This window comes from Theropithecus gelada, chromosome 5 (assembly GCF_003255815.1).
Source record: "Theropithecus gelada isolate Dixy chromosome 5, Tgel_1.0, whole genome shotgun sequence".
Lineage (NCBI taxonomy): Eukaryota > Metazoa > Chordata > Mammalia > Primates > Cercopithecidae > Theropithecus > Theropithecus gelada.
Window position 1 is genome coordinate 92,091,484 of NC_037672.1, and position 21,380 is coordinate 92,112,863.

General features: G+C 39.2%; 1 protein-coding gene across 2 annotated transcripts in view; it reads left to right on the plus strand.

Annotated features, from left to right (window-relative positions):
* CNGA1 (cyclic nucleotide gated channel alpha 1) overlaps positions 1-21,380 on the plus strand; it is a 46,664-nt gene that overhangs the window by 12,767 nt on the left and 12,517 nt on the right. The window contains exons 1-6 of one of the 2 annotated variants that reach the window (XM_025386063.1): positions 7,814-7,830; positions 11,751-11,821; positions 11,872-11,982; positions 17,486-17,606; positions 18,711-18,827; positions 20,322-20,384. In XM_025386063.1, the coding sequence (XP_025241848.1) occupies positions 11,892-11,982; positions 17,486-17,606; positions 18,711-18,827; positions 20,322-20,384 (392 nt within the window). In that variant the 5' untranslated portion in view covers positions 7,814-7,830; positions 11,751-11,821; positions 11,872-11,891. Of the gene's footprint in view, positions 1-7,813; positions 7,831-11,750; positions 11,822-11,871; positions 11,983-17,485; positions 17,607-18,710; positions 18,828-20,321; positions 20,385-21,380 lie in introns of those variants that run through there. The other variant, XM_025386062.1, reaches the window with a different exon arrangement.

Genomic DNA, 21,380 nt, shown 5'->3' on the forward strand with positions numbered 1-21,380 from the left:
TCTTTACTGCAGTCTCTGAACATAAATTGTGAAGATTTCATGGACACTTATCACTTCCCCAGTCAATACCCTTGTGATTTCCTATGCCTGTCTTTACTTTAATCTCTTAATCCCATCATCTTCATAAGCTGAGGAGGATGTATGTTGTGTCAGGACCCTGTGATGATTGCATTAACTGCACAAATTGTTTGTAGAGCATGTGTGTTTGAGCATGATGAAATCTGGCACCTTGAAAAAAGAACAGGATAACAACAATGTTCAGGGAACAAGAGAGATAAGACTTTGGACTCTGACTGCTGGTGAGCCAGATGGAATAGAGCCATATTTCTCTTGTTTCAAAGGCAAGTAGGAGAACTATCGCTGAATTCTTTTTCTCAGTGAGGAACATTCCTGAGAAAGAGAATGTGCCCTGAGGGTAGGCCTATAAATGGCCCCCAGGGGGCCGCCGCCTTTTACGGTCAAAGTCAAAGGGATGAAATAAGCCCTGGTCTCCTGTAGCGCTCCAAGGCTTAGTAGGACGAGGAAATTCTCACCTAATAAATTTTGGTCAGACAGCTTGTCTGCTCTCAAACCCTGTCTCCTGATAAGATGTTATCAATGACAGTGGAAGCCCGAAACTTCATTAGCAATTTTAATTTTGCCCCATCCTGTGGTCCTGTGATCTCGCCCTGCCTCCATTTGCTTTGTGATATTTTATTACCTTGAGAAGCATGTGATCTCTGTGACCCACACCCTATTGGTACACTCCCTCCCCTTTTGAAGATTGCCAATGAAAACTTGCTGGTTTTATGGATCAGAGAGCATCACGGAACCTGCCGACATGTGATGTCTCCCCCAGCTTTAAAATTTCTCTCTTTTGTACTCTTTCCCTTTATTTCTCAGACCAGCCAAGACACTTAGGGAAATAGAAAAGAACCCATGTTAAATATCAGGGGTGGGGTTTCCCCCAATATATATCTTTACGCATGAATTCCCATTTGCCTGGAATAGGAAGCCTTTCTCCTGCCCCATTTCCACCTGATAAATCCTACTTACCCAGGCCCCTTATTTTCTGTTTGCTCTTGAATTTATTGTTTCAGGAGGTGTCTCCCATGGTGATTTCATCTTCCAACAGAGAGTATCTCCCTTTCTAATCCCAGATCCTGTTGGCCATTCCTGACTTTAAGCAGCCTCTTGCATTTATGCCTCCTGCTCTTGGGGTAGTAGGAGTATTCTATTATTGTTAATCTCACTGTTTCCTCACTGTCCTCTGTTTAACATTACTAACACTTTTGTAACTAATGCTCTGTATTAAATTCCTTCTATTGAACTACCTGATGTTAGCCGTTTTTCTGATTGGCTGATTTCTGATTCACTGTGTTAGATTCACTGTGTTAGCACACCTGATTGAAAGACTGTGCTTCAAGATCTAACTCCATCTTCTTCGTGGACCTTTTTTCATTATGTGGCTGAAAAAGATTTTAAAAAACTCCCCTAGAATATTAAAAAATCTGTTATTTCAACAATCATATTTTTCTTATGACATTGTAAAAATATATACTAATTTCTAAACAAAGTATCTCAGAAATTGGGGAAAAGGATGATTGACAATTACAAATAATTATCTAAGTTTCCCTTGTAGATGCCAAATACTTGTTCATTTTAGTACTCCTGGCTTGTTCCCCTGTAGTCCTCTGCTACACTACTAGTTGTAAACTCTTTTGGGGGCATACTCATCTTTGGATTTGTTCCTTATCCAACTGGCAGAGAACTCTGTGCATTGTACATGTGTGCTATTTATTGAGTTGGGTACAGACTCCTTGCTTGGCATGTGTATTTTTTCTTTTTTCGAGACAGAGTCTCGGTCCGTCACCCAGGCTGGAGTGCAGTGGTGTCATCTCAGCTCACTGCAACCTCTGCCTCCTAGGTTCAAGTGATTTTCCTGCCTCAGCATCCCAAGTAGCTGAGACCACAGGCACCCACCACCACACCCAGCTAATTTTTTGTATTTTTAGTAGAGACGGGGTTTCACTGTGTTAGCCAGGATGGTCTCAATCTCCTGACCTTGTGATCTGCCTGCCTCAACCTCCCAAAGTGCTGAGATTACAGGTGTGAGCCACCATGCCCAGCCATATTCTTAATTTTCATTTTATATTCCAGTTGTTCTTTGCTATTATATAGAAGTAAAATTCATTTTTACATTGACTTTACAGTCTTGCAACCTTGCTAAATTCACTTATTTGTTCTAATCATTTTTTTCTAGATGCCAAAGAATTTATTTTATGGTTGACTACATACACTATTATGTCATCTGCAAGTAACTAGTTTTACTTCTTTTCCAATTCAGATGCTTTGTATTCTTTTTCTTGCCTTATTGCAAGTGCTAGAACCTCCAGTGCAATGTTGACTACTTCTAGAATATCTTTGTCTTATTCTTGACCTTAGGAAGAAAATGTTCAGTCTTTCATCATTAAGTATAATGTTAACTGTAGTTTCTTTTTTTTGTTGTTTTGTTTTGTTTTGTTTTTTGGTTTTTAAGACAGAGTCTGGTTCTGTCGCCCAGGCAGGAGTGCAGTGGCAAGATCTTGGCTCACTGCAAATTCTGCTTCCTAGGTTCAAGCGATTCTCCTGCCTCAGCCTTCTGAGTAGCTGGGATTACAGGTGCTTGCCACTATGCCTGGTTAATTTTTGTATTTTTAGTAGAGACAGGGTTTCACCATGTTGGCCAGGCTGGTCTCCAACTCCTGACCTCAAGTGATCCACCCACCTTGGCCTCCCAAAGTGCTGGGATTACAGGTGTGAGCCACCGCACCTGGCCAATGTTAACTGTAGATTTTTTGATACATGCTGTTTATTGGGTTGAGGAAGTTCCCTTCTATTTCTGGTTTGCTAAGAGTTCTAGTTATAAATGGGTGTTCAATTTTGGAAAAACGCATTTTCTACATTTGTTGAAATCAACATTTGGTTTTTCTCCTTACCTTTTGTCATTATTATTGTGAATCTTATTGATTACTTTTCAAATTTATATCTACATTTCTCATTTTAAGTTACAAAAATACTTATAAATTATAATAGTTGTTTGTAAGTTTTGTTTGCAAGAACTGATCCTCAGGTTTCAGATTTGTAGATCTGAAATATCAAACAGTTAACAGCAATCTTGAAGCCTTACCTAACCATTATTTTCTCTCTCCCACTTATGGCATTCAGAAAAGGCCAAAGGCACTAAAGGCAAATAACACAGAGTAATGTTTCACAAGGTGTGATTCAGGAATCCTTTGCAACAGAATTACTTACAGTGCCTGATAAAGCTGTAGATTTGTGTGCCCTACCCATACCTTACTCAGACTCTGCAAATAGGGCCCTGAAATCTGCATTTTAAACAAGCTTCACAAGTATATTAATGCTAAATTAAAAGAACCACTAATACATAGTTAATTATGTGTGGGTTTGTGTGTGTATGTGGGTACACAGAGTATCTTCTCTGCCCTTTTATATAAAGAAGGCATTATTATTCTGTTTACAAATGTGTAAATGAGGTTTCATGAGGTTAAAAAATCTCACTTGAGTTCATTCAGCTAATAAGTGACAAAGCCAGGTTTTGAACCCAAGCTAGAGCATGATTTCAATAAGTAGAATATACTGCTTCCATGTATTCACGGTTCATGTTCCATATTTGTTTTGCCCGAATTACCCGTAAGATTTTCTCAACCATTGCTTTGGTATATTTTTGTGTAGTTTGTTATATCCTCACTTAGGTAAGGAATTTTTGTGATTCAGCTAAATATGAAAGCTGAATCTTGCTTTCCAAAGCAATTGTTTCTCTTCGATTCACAAATTTCAATTCAAAGACTCATGCATAGGAAAATCAGCAAAGCAACAAAGTCCCTAAAAGAATATATTTTTCTGTTCTTTTCAGATGTTTTGCCTATGATCCTATGATACCAGAAGAGTTGAAAGTATATGAAAATAATAAACAATTACTATTAATATTTTTTCTCAAACTACAGAGTAATTTTACCTTTAAAAACAGATGGAAAAATTCAAAATAAAATATTAGCAGCTGGGACTCAGTAGTATATAAAAAGAATAACTTACCAGGGCTGGGCACAGTGGCTCACACCTGAAATCCCAGCTACGTGGGAGGCTGAGGCAGGAGAATCCCTTGAACCAAGGAGGCGGAGGTTGCAGTGAGCTCAGATCATACCACTGTGCTCCAGTCTGGGTGACAGAGCGAGACTCTGTCTCAAAACAAACAAACAAAAAAAGAATGACTTATCATAACCAAGAAATGTTTATTGTAGAACTGTTAAAAGTTTTAATATAGTTCACCATATTAATATTGACAGGAAAATATGATTATTTCTATGAGAGCAAAGGAGATTCTAATAAGAACCCAACATTAATTCCCATATCTAATATTTTAAAAATAGGAAACTTCCTAACATGAGTAAAACATCTACCTCAAACTAATGGACAACACCATGCTTGAGAATGAAAATCAAGAGACATTTTCATAAAGCCAAGGACCATACTGGATATCTGTTAAGATAGTTATAATAACAGAATATAAACCCTATTATATATTATTTTCTGGAAGTTTTAGTCAAGGCAATTAGACATTAAAACTAAATGCTTCTTAAAAAGAGGAAATGAAATAATTTTGTGTAAGTAATATAATTGTATTGCAAAGACAGAAATTAATTAATACAAAACCTATTAGAAAAAAATTTTGTAAAGGCCAATAAGGTGGTCAGTTTCAAAATAAAAAAGAATAAATAATTTCCTGACATAGCAAAAGCAAAGAGTTAGTATACATCAAGGGAAAACCAAGTTAATGACAAAAGAAAAACAAATATAAAACATGTAGGAATTAATAAAAATGTAGAATCTATATATTGAAACTTTTTTGAAAATGTAAAGGAAAATAATTTCTTAATTTATTCTATGATTTTAATGCAAATTCCATCAAAATCTCTATAGTTGGAAAGGCAGTTTTAAAATAACATTTCAGATCAGTAGGGAAAAGATGGTCTATTGATTACTGATTAAATGCTAATTAGAATATCAACTATCCATTTAGAATATATAAAGCTAAATCTCTGCTGCATACCTTACACCAAAATTAATTTGAAGTAGATTAAAAAGGAAACCATAAAACCAGTGGGAAAAATATCTATTAATAATTATAAATTCTTAATGTCTCTATTTTTCTGTTTATAATTTCTATTTTTTAGAGAGGTTATATATTTTTTAAAGTGATTAATAAAAAAATTTCCAAGTAGAATACTTAGACCAACAGGAAATTACAGGGCAAGAGAAGTGACTCATTTTTCTTTAGGGTTCTGACAATAGGAATTATATTTTCTGTTCTCATTTAATCTTTTACTCATATAATTTTTTCTGTATATTATGATGAATGAAATAGTTACATATTCTCCCTTCCCTAGTCATAAGGTTTGAGATCTCTAAAGAGAGTGTTTATTGATGACAATAGGGAGTTGGCATGTGGGGAAATATACCAGAATAGTCATGTCTTCATTCTGATGCTGAAAAGGAGTCAGTGAAGCATTTCTCTTCTTAGAAAGCAGTTGTTTCTCAGTAAAAATTACTTTAATTATATTTTAAAATATATGTACATGTTCATTAACAAACATAACAAAAATTCTTTATTTCCTATTTATTGACTACTGCCTGCTAGTTATTTTCATTAGTTGTTTGGATACTGGAGTGAGATAGAAAGCATTATTTATTATTGTCTTCACTTGAATATTTAACATTTTGTAAAATTTAAGTCATTATTGATTTTACTTTCAATAATGAGATATGTTTTATACATTTTTCTATATCAAATGATTTTTCTTTCATTTTAATTTACTTAAGAGTCCTATGAATTGGCAAGAAAAGTTCTGAGAACAGATGGGGACAGTCCTGCCTTGGACTCTCTCAGGGCAGAGTATAGATGGGTGGACATGATTGACAGTTCATTGTAACTCAAAAGTATATGCTACCATGAGGATTATGTTTATTAAACTGATAGTAGACATTGTCATTTACTGGGCTCGTACTATGTGCCAGGCATAATGCTAAGCACTTAACTCATTTAATCCTCACCACAGTTTGTGAAGCAAATGTTATTCAGGAAAACAAGATGAATTTTCTAAAGAACAAAGTTGTCCAATAATGGATCGGGCTACTCACAAGGCAGGAAGTTCCCACAACCAGAAGTGTTCCAAAAGAGACCAGGTGATCATTTATCGGGAATATGATAGTGGCATTCCTGTTTGAGTAGAAGGTTGGCTCAAGTGACCCTTGAAATTATAACTGCTTCTAGGTTTCTATGATTCTACTTTGCAAATGCCATCACACCTGGTAATATAAACCAAATAACACCAGCAAAATCACTCAATTTAAAATCCAGTTATTGGCTTGGTGTGGTGGCCCACCCCTGTAATCCCAGCACTTTGGGAGGCTGAGGTGGGAGGATCATTTGATGTCTGGAGTTCAAGACCCGCCTGAGCAATATAGTGAGATCCCATTTCTACAAAAACTTAGTCAAATGTGGTGGCATGTGCCTGTATTCCCAGCCACACAGAAGGCTGAGGCAGGAGGACTGCTTGAGCCCAGGAGTTTGAGGCTGTAGTGAGCCATGATCACACCACCGCATTCCAGCCTGGATGGCAGGGTAAGACCCTGTGTCAAAAAAAATTCAGTTACTATGTTTTAAACATATCAGTTCTTTCTGTCAGTTGAGACACTAGTGTTGTTTGCTTAAACTTGTAATACATGTAGTTTTTGGTTTATTTTTTCCTGTTGAGGTTCAGTGGCCCTCAAGTTTAAAAGTGGATTATTGAAATGGTATACTAGAATTATGATGACTTTAATATTAAAATTTAAGTATGTTTTTGATTTCTCATCTGTAGTGCCAAAAATTTGGGGGAAATTAGGAATCAGTGTAACGAGAAGTTGAAAGCATAAATTTTTGGCATCATATGTGCTTTGGTTCATATAGCTACTATATTGAGTATATATTCTGGCTATATGTTTTTGGCAAATTAAGTATCTTTGCTGAGTTCCAGATTCCTTATCTGTAAGAACCTGAGGAAATACTTACTTCATAGTTTGTAGTGAGAATTACCTGAATAGAGTGCTTTGTGTCTGGCATAGAGTAAGAACCCAGTAAATTGTCAAGTAAATTATTACATTAAAGAATGGCATCACTAAAAACATATACTTTTTTTCATTTTCAACAATGTATTTATTCAACCTGGCACATCCAAAATATTATTCCAACATGTAATCAATATTTTTTTGTTGTTTGTTTTGAGATGGAGTCTCGCCCTGTCACCAGGCTGGAGTGCAAGTGGCACGATCTCAGCTCACTGCAATCTCCGATTCCCTGGTTCAAGCGATTCTCCTGCCTCAGCCTCCCGAGTAACTGGGATTACAGACACACGCCACCACGCCCAGCTAATTTTTGTATTTTTAGTAGAGATGGGGTTTCACCATGTTAGCCAGGATGGTCTCAATCTCCTGACCTCATGATCCACCCACCTCGGCCTCCCAAAGTGCTGGGATTACAGGCGTAAGCCACCGTGCCCGGCCGTAATCAACATTTTAAAAATCGGTAATGAGATATCTTGCATTCTTTTTTTATGCAGACACTTCCAGCACATCTCAATTCACATGTTAAATTTCCAAGTAAATGCTCGATCTATATTTAGATTTATAAAATTCACAATTGAAATTGAAGGTTCACATATCAGGTTTTTCCAAACACACTTAAAAGTCTCCTAATAACTTTATTATCACTTCAAATAGTTAAAATTAAATAAAGTTTAAATCCAGTCCTCAGTCTCACTAGCCACATTTCCAGCGCTCAGTAGCCACAAGAGCTGGTGCCCACCACGTTGGACAGCATTTTTTTTTTTTTTTGAAACAGAATCTTGCTCTGTCACCCAGATTGGAGTGCACTGCAAGCTTCACGCCCGCCCGCCCCCCGTCTCAAGCGATCCTCTCACCTCAGCCTCCTGAATAGCTTGGACCACAGGCATGCACTACCACGCCTGACTAATTTCTGTATTTTTAGTAGAGATGGGGGTCTCACCATGTTGCCCAGGCTGGTCTGGAACTCCTGACCTCAAGTGATCTGCCCTCCTTGGCCTCCCAAAGTGCTGAGATTATAGGCATGAACCACAGCACTCGGCCTGGGCAGCTTATTTATAATTGGTTCTCAGCTCTGGCTACTCGGCAGAATCCAGAATCCATAGAAAAGGCTTTTAAGAGCACAGTTCCACAGCCCCCATCCCCAACCTTACTCAATGGGAGGCTGGGAAGGACTCTGGTTCCAAGAGGCAGCCTGTGTTTCCTGATGGAAGGATGTGACAGGGCTGTATCTTTAATGTTTCACCTTGAACGTTGGAGACAGCTTCAAGGAGGAGGTAACTAGATGTGTCTTAGTACATTTTCTGTTGCTTATAAGAAATATCTGAAATGCAAATCAAAACCACAGTGAGATACCGTCTCACACCAGTTAGAATGGCGATCATTAAAAAGTCAGGAAACAACAGGGGCTGGAGAGAATGTGGAGAAATAGGAACACTTTTACCCTGTTGGTGGGACTGTAAACTAGTTCAACCATTGTGGAAGACAGTGTGGCAACTCCTCAAGGATCTAGAACTACAAATACCATTTGACCCAGCAATCCCATTACTGGGTGTATACTGAAAGGATTATAAATCATGCTGCTATAAAGAAATATGCACACATATGTTCACTGTGGCACTATTTACAATAGCAAAGACTTGGAACCAACCCAAATGTCCATCAATGATAGACTGGATTAAGAAAATGTGGCACATATACACCATGGAATACTATGCAGCCATAAAAACAGATGAGAACATGTCCTTTGCATCATTCTGAGCAAACTGTTGCAAGGACAGAAAATCAAACACTGCATGTTCTCACTCATAGGTGAGAATTGAATAATGAGAACACTTGGACACAGGGTGGGGAACATCACACACCAGGGCCTGTCGTGGGGTGGGGGGAGGGAGGAGGGATAGCATTAGGAGATATAACTAATGTAAATGACGAGTTACTGGGTGCAGCACACCAACATGGCACATGTATGCATATGTAACAAACCTGCACGTTGTGCACATGTGCCCTAGAACTTAAAGTGTTAAAAAAAAAAAAAAAAAGAAAGAAACATCTGAAACTGGACAATTTACAAAGAAAAGGTTTTTTTTTGTTTTTTTTTTTTTTTTTTTTTTTTTGCTATTCTGGAGTCTGAGAAGTCCAAGGTCAAGGCCCTTCTTCTTAATATTTTTGATGCAAATATTTTTGTATTTAAGAATTGAGGTAAAATTTGCATACTGTGAGTAAAATGCACATATATTAAGGGTACAATCTGATGACTTTTGATCATTGTATACACTCATGTAACCACCTTCCCCAATTTTCATTCCAGAAAGTTCCCTGGTGCCCTTTTCAGTAAATTTCACCCCCCTTAGACAACTACTATTTTTATTTCTATCACCAATGTTTTGCCTGTCCTTGAATTTTATATAAATGTAATCGTGCAGCATATACTCTTATATCTGGCTTCTTTCGTGTTTTTGAGCTTCATCCACGTTGTTGCAAGTATCAAGAGTTCATTTCTACTTATTGCTGAAAAGTATTTCATTGTTCTTTTAAACCAGATTGTTTATCCATTCCTCTATTGATGAAAATATGGGTTGCTTCCAGTTTGGGACTTCTATAAATATAGCTGATGAAAACATTCTTGTACAAGTGTTTTTATATACATATGATTTCATTTCATTATATGTGTTTTGATAAGCAAAAATTTGGAATTCTAATGATATCCAATGCATCAAAAATGTCTTTTAGATTTAGTGTCTTTTTTGTGCACTCTCTAAGAAGTCTTGCCTATCCCAAGTCATGAGGATATTTTCCTATGTTTTCATCTAGAAGCTTTATAATTGTAGCTTGTATGTTTAGGTCAGTGATCCATCTTAAATTGAATAAATACATATAGTGGAATTACTGAGAAACAGAGTAGTTGTGTGTTTGTAGGTAACTGCCAAACAGTTTGCCAAAGAGGTTGTACCGTCCTTCGTCCCACCAGTGATGTGCGTGACATTTGGGGTCTTGGTCTTTTAAATTTTAGCCATTGTACTAGGTGTGAAAACGTATCTTGTTGTGGTTTTAATTTGTATTTATTTGTAGACTAATATTTTTATATCTTCTTTTGTGAAGAATTTGTTGAAGATTTTTGTTTATATTTTTATTGGGTTGTTTTTATTGTTGATTTGCATAAAATTTCATAAATATTATGTATATAAGTCTTGTCAGATAAATGTACTATGAATATGATTATCTGTGGCTTGCCTTTACATCTTCTTATATGTCTTTTGATAAGCAAAAGTTTATAATTTTGATGCTATCCAATGCATTAAAAATTTATTTTAGGGCCGGGCACGGTGGCTCACACCTGTAATCCCAGCACTTTGGGAGGCCAAGGCGGGCAGATCACTTGAGGTCAGGAGTTTGAGACCAACCTGGCCAACGTAGTGAAACCCCGACTCTACTAAAAATACAAAAAAATTAGCCAGGTGTGGCGACAGGTGCCTGTAATCCCAGCTACTCATGTGGCTGAGGCAAAGAAGTGGAGGTTGCAGTTAGCCAAGATGGCGCCACTGCATTCCAGCCTGAGTGACACAGTGAGATTGTCTCAAAAGATTTTTTTCCTTTTAGATTGAGTATCTTTTTTGTGCCCTTTCTAAGAAATCTTGCCTACCCCAAAGTTATGAGAATATTTTCCTATGTTTTCTTCTAGAAGCTTTGTAATTTTAGCTTTTATGTTTCGGTCTGTGATCCATATTGAATTAATTTTTGTGGTAGTGTGAGGTAGGGGTGAGTTTTCTATTTTTCTTCATGTACTTTTAAAATGATAATTTACTTTATTTGCACACTCAGGCCACAAGGTCTTCAAGTTTCCAAAGTGAACATGGATTAGTGGAACTAATTAAATCTGACTTATTTTTGATTGTCCAAAGGCTCTTAGATGAATGTGTACCATTGGTTGTTGCTATTGATTTCTCATTTCTTCTGAGTTTCTATTTTATTCCCTTTGCCTCTGATTAAGCACTGTAGTTTTTGTGAAGCTGTCGGGCACCAGCACTCACATTTGCCATCAACTCTCTCCCTGGTGACTTGTACCTGTCTTTCTCTATGGTTTCCTAACCTTTCTCAAAATCTTCATGCTTCATGTCTTTGTTGATTGATCATATAAAATCTTCTTCACAAGCATTTTCTTCTTTATGTTGTTAATTTCTCTATAAACAAAGTAATTCTGTTATGGCAAGTGATTTTATTTTTGTAATAAAAATACATTTATTTGTAGCTTTAACTTTATTTCTTATGTTTCTGTATTACTTAAATGAAAAATGAAATAATTATAATGAATTATGTTTAAGGTACTCAATTAAAACTTGGTGCAGAAGTAATTCCACTTTAAGGCTAAAAAGCTTTAGTAAATGTCAGGTATTATGTTCAAGAGCTCCTGCATGAACTTTTCCGAAGAGCTCACAATCTATCAGGGGAGGAGGACGTATCAGTACCCATGTAGTAGCCAGCGTGTATAGAAGAAGATGCACAGAACTATGGGAACAAAAAGGAGGGTGTGCTGGATTCTGTGCCCAAGTAATCATCTACGGTTTTGTTTTGTTTTTTTTTTTGAGATGGATTCTTACTCCGTTGTCCAGGCTGGTGTGCAATGGTACAATCTCAGCTCACTGCAACCTCCACCTTCTGGGTTCAAACGATTCTCCTGCCTCAGTCTCTCAAGTAGTTGGGATTACAAGCACCTGCCATCATGCCCTGCTAATTTTTGTATTTTTGTAGAGATGGAATTTCACCATGTTGGCCAGGCTGCTCTTGAACTCTTGACCTCAGGTGATCAGGCTGCCTCGGCCTCCCAAAGTGCTGGGATTGCCGGCATGAGCCACCGTGCCTGGCCTCATTGATGTCTTTTCACAGGGCATATATGAACTGATTTTTGAAGGGCAAATAGGATTTTTCCTGGGAGAACAAAAGGGGTCAAGAATTCCATGCAAAATGAACAGCATGAGCAAAGTTATTGTTAAATAGAGGTGTATGTAAAAATTACAAACATGGCTAGGTGCAGTGGCTCACATCCCTACACTTTGGGAGGCTGAGGTGGGCAGATCACGAGGTCAGGAGATCTAGACTCTTCTGGCTAACATGGTGAAATCTCGTCTCTACTAAAAATACAAAAAATTAGCCGGGCATGGTGGTACATGCCTGTAGTCCCAGCTACTTGGGAGGCTGAGGCAGGAGAATCACTTGAACTTGGGAGGTGGAGGTTGCAGTGAGCTGAGATCCCGCCACTGCACTCCAGCCTGGGCAACAGAGTGAGATTCCGTCTGAAAAAAACAAAATTATAAACACATCTACCTGATACATTATCAAATGCTTACAACATAGGAGAATGGCCAAAGCTGATCAAGATTTCTGAATTTTTGAAACCTTAATACTGTTTGATCGGTTCAGTTCTATGTCTGGTGGGAGATCTTTTAAACAGCATAAATATGTTTCTCATCATTGCTAAACTCACCTTTCTTCAAATTGCCGCTAGTGTTTGTGAACTACAGGCACAAATATCAGTGATTTTCTTATTTCCATTTTTAATTTTAATTTTATTTTTAGAGATAAGGTCACTCTCTGTCACCCAGGCTAGAGTGCAGTGGCACAATCACAGCTCACTAAAGCCTCGACCTCCAAGGCTCAAGTGATCCACCTGCCTCAGCCTGCCAAGTAGCTGGGACTATGGGTGCAGTGCACATCACCACTCTGGGCTAATATTTTATTCTTATTTTTATTTTGTAGAAATGGAGATCTTGCTATGTTGCCCAGTCTTGAACTCCTGGCCTTAAGCAATCCTCCCACCTCAGTCTCCCAAAGTGCTTGGATTACAGGTGTGAGCCATCATGCCCAGCCTGTGATTTTTGCTCACTTCAATAAAAGATCCATGAATATATTTAAGAAGACAACATTCTCATCGTCTCGAAAGGTTAGACTAATGTAAAAATTTGCAGGCTGGTGGCGGTGGCTCATGCCTGTAATCCTAGCACTTTGGGAGGCCAAGGTGGGTGGATCACCTGAGGTCAGGAGTTTGAGACCAGCCTGGCCAACATGGTGAAACCCTGTCTCTACTAAAAATACAAAAAAATTAGCCAGGCATGGTGGCACGCACCTGTAATCCCAGCTACTTGGGAGGCCAAGGCAGGAGAATCACTTGAAGCCGGGAGGCAGAGGTTGCAGTGAGCCAAGATTGTGCTACTGCACTCCAGCATGGGTGACAGAGCAAGACTCTGTCTTAAAATAAATAAAAAAATTTAAAAAATTAAAATTTGCAGTAAATTCTGGAATTTCTCATAATGTAGATATTTAAATGCCAGCAGAAAAGGCAGTTTGACCATTAATGTTTCTCCTAAAATTTCTTCAAACAACAACAATAGTAACAAAAAGTCTAGGAATATGCTCTGCTTTTCTCTTCTCTACCACCTCTCCCACACTCCCTTCTTCCCTTTTCCTTCCTCTTCTTTCACATTTCCCGTTCTGTCTTTTCCTCCCCCTTCCTTTTCCTCATTTTGACAACCTTTTCCAATGTTCTACAACACTTCATGTATCGAAAATCAGGAAAGTAATTTGTTCATTTGCAGAAACCGAATTGTACACTGGTCTTTTTCAATAGAAAGAGCTTTAATTCTTGGAAATAGATGCTAACAGTCATTAGAAGGGCTGGGGCTCTAGGCTGAACCATAGGCATGACCCCAGAACAGCATCCCAGAATTCCTATGAGCCACTTCCACTGCAACCTGGCACAACAGTCGCCCTACTCCTGCTAGGTGCATTCCGGCATCACCTGGATGCCCTTTCTTTGGCACCAGGAAAGCTAGTAACCAGACGGGGATAGCTGCCTCAGAATACACAATGCGTCCCTGCCCATTCTTGCTGGCAGCCATAGCAGAAATGGAAGATCCATTGTCTTCACCTCACTTCTACCTTCCAAATTTCATACAAATACATTTAATTGACTAAACCTAAATGCCATAAGTTCTGTCCAGAATCTGAGCTGCAAAGCAGACTGAGTAATACAGATTTTTAGCTCTTCCAGTTTTTGCAGATCATGAAAGAACACTAGAAGGAGAGAAGAATGGATGATGTGGGCCAATTCACCATATCTGTCACCCTAGGAACCATTTCAAAGTCATTGTAAATTCAGTGAGTTTTCATAACTGCTAATGAAATGTCTCTTGAGTATAGTTTTTAAAACACAAAACAAGATTTGTTCATGCAGTGAGCATTTCTTGAGTACCTATTATGCGCAAGCACTCTGCTGGGGTTTCAAAAGTCTCCCTCCTAGAGGAGGTTGTAGCCTTGTGAAGACAGTGTGTGTAACAATTTAGCAAGTAGAAAATAATTGAAATATGTACAAAATGCAGTGGCAGAGAAGAGAAGGAAGTAATCATCTAGACTAAGGGTGAGGAGTCAGTGGCTTGGACTTGAGCAATGGGTAACACCTATTTGGACTCAAGAGAAGTGAACTTTTGAAGTCCAAGGAGAGCACATGCAAAGGCACAGAGGTGTGAAACAGCATGGCTCACGCAGGGTACTGCAGCCAGAACACCACTTTGTACCTTAGTAATAATCTGTTTTCATAGCATAGCCCAAGCATTAAAAAAATTGTTATATGGGCCAGGTGCGGTGGCTCACGCCTGTAATCCCAGCACTTTGAGAGGCTGATGGGGGAGGATCACCTGAGGTCAGGAGTTCAAGACCAGCCTGACCAACATGGCGAAGCCCTATCTCTAGTAAAAATACAAAAATTAGCAGGCATGGTGGTGGGCACCTGTAATCCCAGCTACTTGGGAGGCTGAGACAGGAGAATAGCTTAAACCCAGGAGGCAGAGGTTGCAGTGAGCTGAGTAAGCCTAGGTGATAGAGTGAGACTGTGTCTCAAAAAAAAAAAAAAAAAAAAAGAAAAGGAAGAAAAGAAAAAAAATTTTATTGGATTCCAAGAATTCTTTTCCTAATCGAGTCACTGAGGCATGTACACAAAACTGTTAAGTAATAAAACTAGGAAAAAGTGATACTAAACTATTTAACATCTATTATAGTCATTGAGCACTTACCTATCAGAAAAGGATAATTATAAAGCATGGTTATAAACAACTGGTCTAGCTATATCTCTGGGTACCTTTACACAGCAGCCCTATTTAAATATAGTTTAAAGCTCTCTGGGCCCATGGAGTCTTTGGATCCAAACAAACTTACATAGTCATCAATGGCACAGAATTTCAGCTCTACCTACACCCAGAGGGCCTTCAGGCTTATCCCTCTCAAAAAGGCTGGCAAGGTTTTCCAGGGAATCCCTGAAGGGATTCCTCACATGTGCTCGTTTTGAACAGAACTATGTTCTTTAAGTGGTTGACTCTTTTAAGGGCAAGTATCAAACTCAAAGCCTAGGTGATCAAGGCCAGTAAGGAATTAAGGGGAGGAACATTCTCCACTCTGCAGTCAGAGCCATTCTGGCACCGAGTATTGGAAGCCAATGAAGAAGCAGGCGATGTCATCTTTCATGTGGTCATAAAATGGGAAGGTTTCCTGATTCCCCTTGCGGGACGTGCGGCAGGGGTGTGGCTCACCTGTTTAGTCTCCTCCCTCGCTGCTGCTCAAACCCCTGAGGGAAGGGGGAGCACGCAGACGGACAGGTCCCAGAGTCCAAGTGGGCATGTGTTATAGTGAGCTCCTTTAGCCTTGCTGTCCGGGGACAGCTGAGTGTTAACCTCCCCACCTTCATTCTTTTCCGGAGTCCCGGACAAATCAGGTCATATGAACTGTTTGAAAGGTAATGAATGCGGAGACTTCGTTGAACAGTAGAGGTGACTTTCAGAGGGATGGGGAGTTGGAGTTCCGGGAAGGTGGAGGGGTGTGGGGATAATCTACCACTGGAGTTCTGCCGTTCTGGACACAACTCCTCTTGATGTTCAGACGCCTCTTCCGTCCTTCTCCTCCGTGCCGCCCTGCTGCTCTCCACCACTCTCCGTCGCTCTCTGCCATTCTCTGCCACTCTGTTCCTCTGCTCCTCTCGACATTCAGCCGCTTGTGTGTGTGCCCGCTAAGGTCTCAGGTGTATATGGGCACAGGATGCGGGGGACGTGGCAGCCAGAGTGGTCCCGGAAAATGCATCGTTGGGGCAAAAACAGGAGTGCCTGTTTTCACTTAGGTCGGAGGGCATAGGCCCGACTGTGGAGCTCTCGCCAGGGACCCCGGCCTTCTCTACCCAGCACTTCTCTGTCCCCTTCCCCGCATCAGTTACCGACATTCCAAAGGTGAGTACCCTCAAACTAGACAGAGGATCCTTCCTGAGGACCATGAACAGAAATCATAGATGGATGGAAGCTGAAGCCAGTGAAGAAGGCAATGTCTCAGACAGCAGCCAAAGGGGCATGGCCTGTGCTGAGAGCAGCTGGAAAGTGAATTGAGATTCCACCCTGCCTCCTCTACCTGCGCTGAGGAAATTATATGCCCTGACTAGAGTTTAGGCCAGTGTTTTCAAAATATGTTGCTCGGGTATATATGCATCTGAATAATTTAGGGGACTTGCTAAAAATGTGATCAATTTTATTTTTATTTCCTCTAAAGTTTGAACACCACTTAGGACTCTTTTTGTCTAAATGCCTGTAGAAATTCACAGCTGATTACCTCCATTACATCTACTGCTTTTTACTGTTATTTAATTGCTTGATGGGTATGTGAGGTCCCTATGGTTTTGTTCTACATTATATTGCTTGAGTATTTCAAAACTGGGATAAATCCAAATTTGTAAATGTTTTATACCTCTAGTACATTCTTAAATTTAAAAAATTTTACAAAAAACTAGTCCATGGAAATTAGGGGAATAAACCATGCCTGCATTCTATTAAAGAATAATTCCTATGTAAAACTGCAAATAGACAGTATTATAGTCTTAGAAAAATGGTAGGGTTGATACGGTTTGGGACACCCAAACTTCATCTTGAACTGCGGCTCCCATAATCCCTGTGTCATGGGAGGAACTCAGTGGGAGGTAGTTGAATCATGGGAGTGGATTTTTCCCATGCTAGTCTCATGATAGTGAATAAGTCTCATGAGATCTGATGGTTTTGTAATGGGGAGTTCCCCTGCACACGTCCTCTTCCCTGCTGCCATGTAAGATATGCCTTTGCTTCTCCTTTGCCTTCTGCCATGATTGTGAGGCCTCCCCAGCCACGTGGAAGAGTTCATTAAACCTCTTTCCTTTATAAATTACCCAGTCTCAGGTACATCTTTATTAGCAGCATGAGAACAGACTAATACATAGGGTGAAACTTTTGATTATATATGTAAATATATAAAAATATCCTTCCCACTAATAAGACTTCTTTCTCCTCAGATATGAAACTAACCATGAAGAAAAATATTGTCAATACACAACAGTCCTTTGTAAACATGCCCAATGTGATTGTACCAGATATTGAAAAGGAAATAAGAAAGATGGAAAATGGAGCATGCAGGTAAATCCAAACATTTTCCCATGCATTTTTAATATTAGCCACAGTTCTTTAATTTAACTAGGTTTAATTTCAATTTAGCTTTATAATTTGTACCTTGAACTTTGTAATGTATTTAATTTAGCAAATTTATTCATATTTTGGAACAGCATAACTTGTCTAACAAATAACACAGACTTATTTATTTATTTATTTATTTAGTATTTATTTTGAGACGGAGTCTCACTCTGTTTCCCAGGCTGGAGTGCGGTGGCACAATCTCAGCTCACTGCAACCTCTGCCTTCTGGTTTCAAGCGATTCTCCTGCCTCAGCCTCCTGGGTAGCTGGGACTACAGGTGCGCACCACCATGCCCGGCTAATTTTTTTTGTATTTTTAGTAGAGACAGGGTTTTGCCATATTGGTCAGGCTGGTCTCGAACTCCTGACCTCAAGTGATCCACCTGCCTCAGGGTCCCAAAGTGCTGGGATTACAGGCGTGAACCACCATGCCCGACCTGAACATAGATATTATTGTGGTCACTTTTTTGGAAGCACCTATTAAACACCTATGCCAAACATTTCTTTAGTCACTGACAGGGCTTTTCCTCATGGGACATTTTGAATCTAAAGAGATGACATTGCCATAAATATATATGAAAGGTACTCAGAGTATGAAATGCTAGCAATGTGATTTAAAAGTATAATTTAAAGTGCTTACCCTATAAATGAATATAATGTATATGAATGTGGTTGAATTTACTTTTAGTGGGAAGAAACATTAGTTAGAAAACTAGTTCACTCAAATTTTTAATATGATCTAAGTCCCGGATATCACACTTGCTATTTGATAAATATTAACATCAATCAATGCATCAAACAATAGAAATGTGGAAAACCTAGAAAGTAGTTTCTTAGTTAAATGCATTTTACTGAATTATGCATACATTTTATATAATTCTATGTATTCTGTATAGTTCTAACTTCATGCTCACTAAAAACTGTTATGTGTGTTAGTTTAGGAGGGAAGGAAAAGAGGTGAGGCAATTGTCCCCCTAGTGAGGAATGTTGCTCCTCCGCAGTGGTTGAAAATATTAACGCATCTCTCTCTGCCTCCTATTGGACTGTAGCTCCTTTTCTGAGGATGATGACAGTGCCTCTATATCTGAAGAATCAGAGAATGAAAACCATCATGCAAGGGGTTCCTTTAGTTATAAGTCACACAGAAAGGGAGGACCATCACAGAGGTGAGCAGTATGATCCATCCTTGGTGCCGGTTTTTAACCATTTATGCCTAAGGTTGCAGTGTTTTGAATTTTTGCAATCAGACCATGGCGATGACCTTGAGCAGTAGAATAGAAATAACTCCCACATGCTTAGCATTCCAATAATCAAACACTAGACATAAATGGGTTGGTAAACTGTTGTTTAGATAAAAGGTCTTTTACTTCTTAGGAGCAAGCTTGTCAAATGCCTCTGCTATCTAGACAAGATGTGGGATCTCAGGAGGAGTTATTTTTGTTCCTACCCATGCCATCTCTTGGGAAATACTGCCACTGCCCAGTGATTATTTATCGCCATGGGGTTCCAAGTTGTAAACACTCTTGCTTCATTTTCCCTGAGACCCACTGGGGTCTGTCCCTTAAGAAACCCAGTCCTCTCTGATTTCTTGTTTCTCTCTGATCCTTCTTTCAGGGTCCCGAAGCAAGTACATGTGAGAGGGTTAGCTGTTATTTTCTAAAATGCTCCATCCCATTTGGTCCTACTTTTAGAAAATAGAGCACTGGAGAGAGGTGCTAGAAGAGAAAAGCAAAAAATCCTTAGTAGGAAATAAAGAAGTTGTGAAAACTTCAGATACCAGAATTGAGATTGCAGAAGGGGTGTGGTGTGGTGTTGGTGTGGAGCTGGGGTTTCCACCTGTTTTACATAATTAGTTTTTCTTTGCTTTTTTCCTCCCCTGTTTTCCCCTCTTTCCTATTTTTCTTCCCACTGACTACCTCCAGCCTTCCCATTGTTTTTATTTATCTTTTCTCCTCATCTTATTTTCCCTGACCATGTTAGGTCTCTTGTTGGGAGTTACTGGCATTGAGGTTGGTTCACTTAAGCTAATTCTTGGTATGAACTTTGACCGATATGCATTTACTAACCATGTGTATTATAGTCCATTTTTATACTGTTATGAAGAAATACCTGAGACTGGGTAATTTATAAAGAAAAAGAGGCTTAATGGACTCACAGTTTCACATGGCTGGGGAGGCCTCACAATCATGGCATAAGGTAAAGGAGGAGCAAAGTCATGTCTTACACGGTGGCAGGCAAGAGAGCATGTGCAGGGGGACTGCCCTTTATAAAACCATCAGATCTTGTGAGACTTACTTACTAGCATGAGAATGTCATAGGCAACTCCCACTCCTATGATTGAATTATTTCCCACCGGGTCCCTTTCATGGCATGTGGGGATTATGGGAACTATAATTCAAGATGAGATTTGGGTGGGGACACAGGCAAACCATATCACCATGTTTGTTCAAGACACTGGCATTTGGCAAGTCATGCTTCATGGAGGCTCAGGATACACTTTTATGCCTTATGCTTCATAATATGTTTTTGAAATATCATCTAGACCTCTTTAGTAATGAGTAGAAACAAGAAAGAATTTGTTTTTTCCGACCATTTGCTTACCATGGACATTATACAGATGGTGACTATTGTGATTTCACTGCATGTTTTTCATTTCCCAGAGAGCAGTACCTGCCTGGTGCCATTGCACTTTTTAATGTGAACAACAGCAGCAATAAGGACCAGTAAGTATATTTACAATAGAAAACCAAAGCTATGGTTTTAAAGAAAACCAGTAAAAAAGGTAGGAAAATATCTGAATCTGTTATAGAGGAAATATTTATTAAGCAAATGATCTAATACAATGGCAATGATAGTCTACCATTTTGTTGAAAAGTAGTATTTATTCATTCATTTATTTGAATACATGTAGAAAAAATCATGTCTATAGTGTTCATGCAGTTGACTTTCTTTGTGAATAGAGTGACTGAGAAAAATAAGTGAAACACATTACTCCTGGAAACTTTCCAGTTTGAGCCAATGTGTCTTAGGTGAAGTTCCTCAGGAAACAGTTTCTGAGATGGAGGCTTGTATGCAGAGGTTTGTTGGGAATGGTCTTGGGAACAATATCTGGAAGGGATTTGGGGGTCAGTATTGGGGAGAGGGAGAAGTCGAACTTCAGAGAATAGAGCTGATGTACAATGTGATTCAATGGGGATCCCTGGAGCAGGGATGACCTTTTAGAGTTGTCCCTATTTAGGTAATAGACTTGGGCCTTTGTACCCATGAACAGTTACTGGAAAAAGGTTGGCCCTAGAAGATGGAGCATAACCTTGAACATGGTGGTTTCCTTCAGCCAAGGCCAACCAAGTGAGAGGAAAAACTGAGCTGACAACAACCAACACTCTTGGCAAGTGGAGAATGAGTGCCTGAATTTTGTGCACCACCTGCATAACCACTGTACAGCCCACCTGTGTGCTGCTCAGATCTATTTTGTTTATATAGAAAATTCACCCCATGTGGGAATACCTACTCCAGGATCCTGGTTATTCTTTTTTCTTCAGAAAGCTTGTAAGAGGAAAGTTAATGGGATTAAACTAAGGTCTCTGGCAGCTGCAGGTGGTTTTGAGGCCTCAAATGAAATTCTTCACCCTCTCCGCTTCTACTCATTCTAGGGTCTGCTGGTCTAGATGACTTAGCTGGTGTGAACAATACAGACACTCATCCCTGAAGGACTTGAG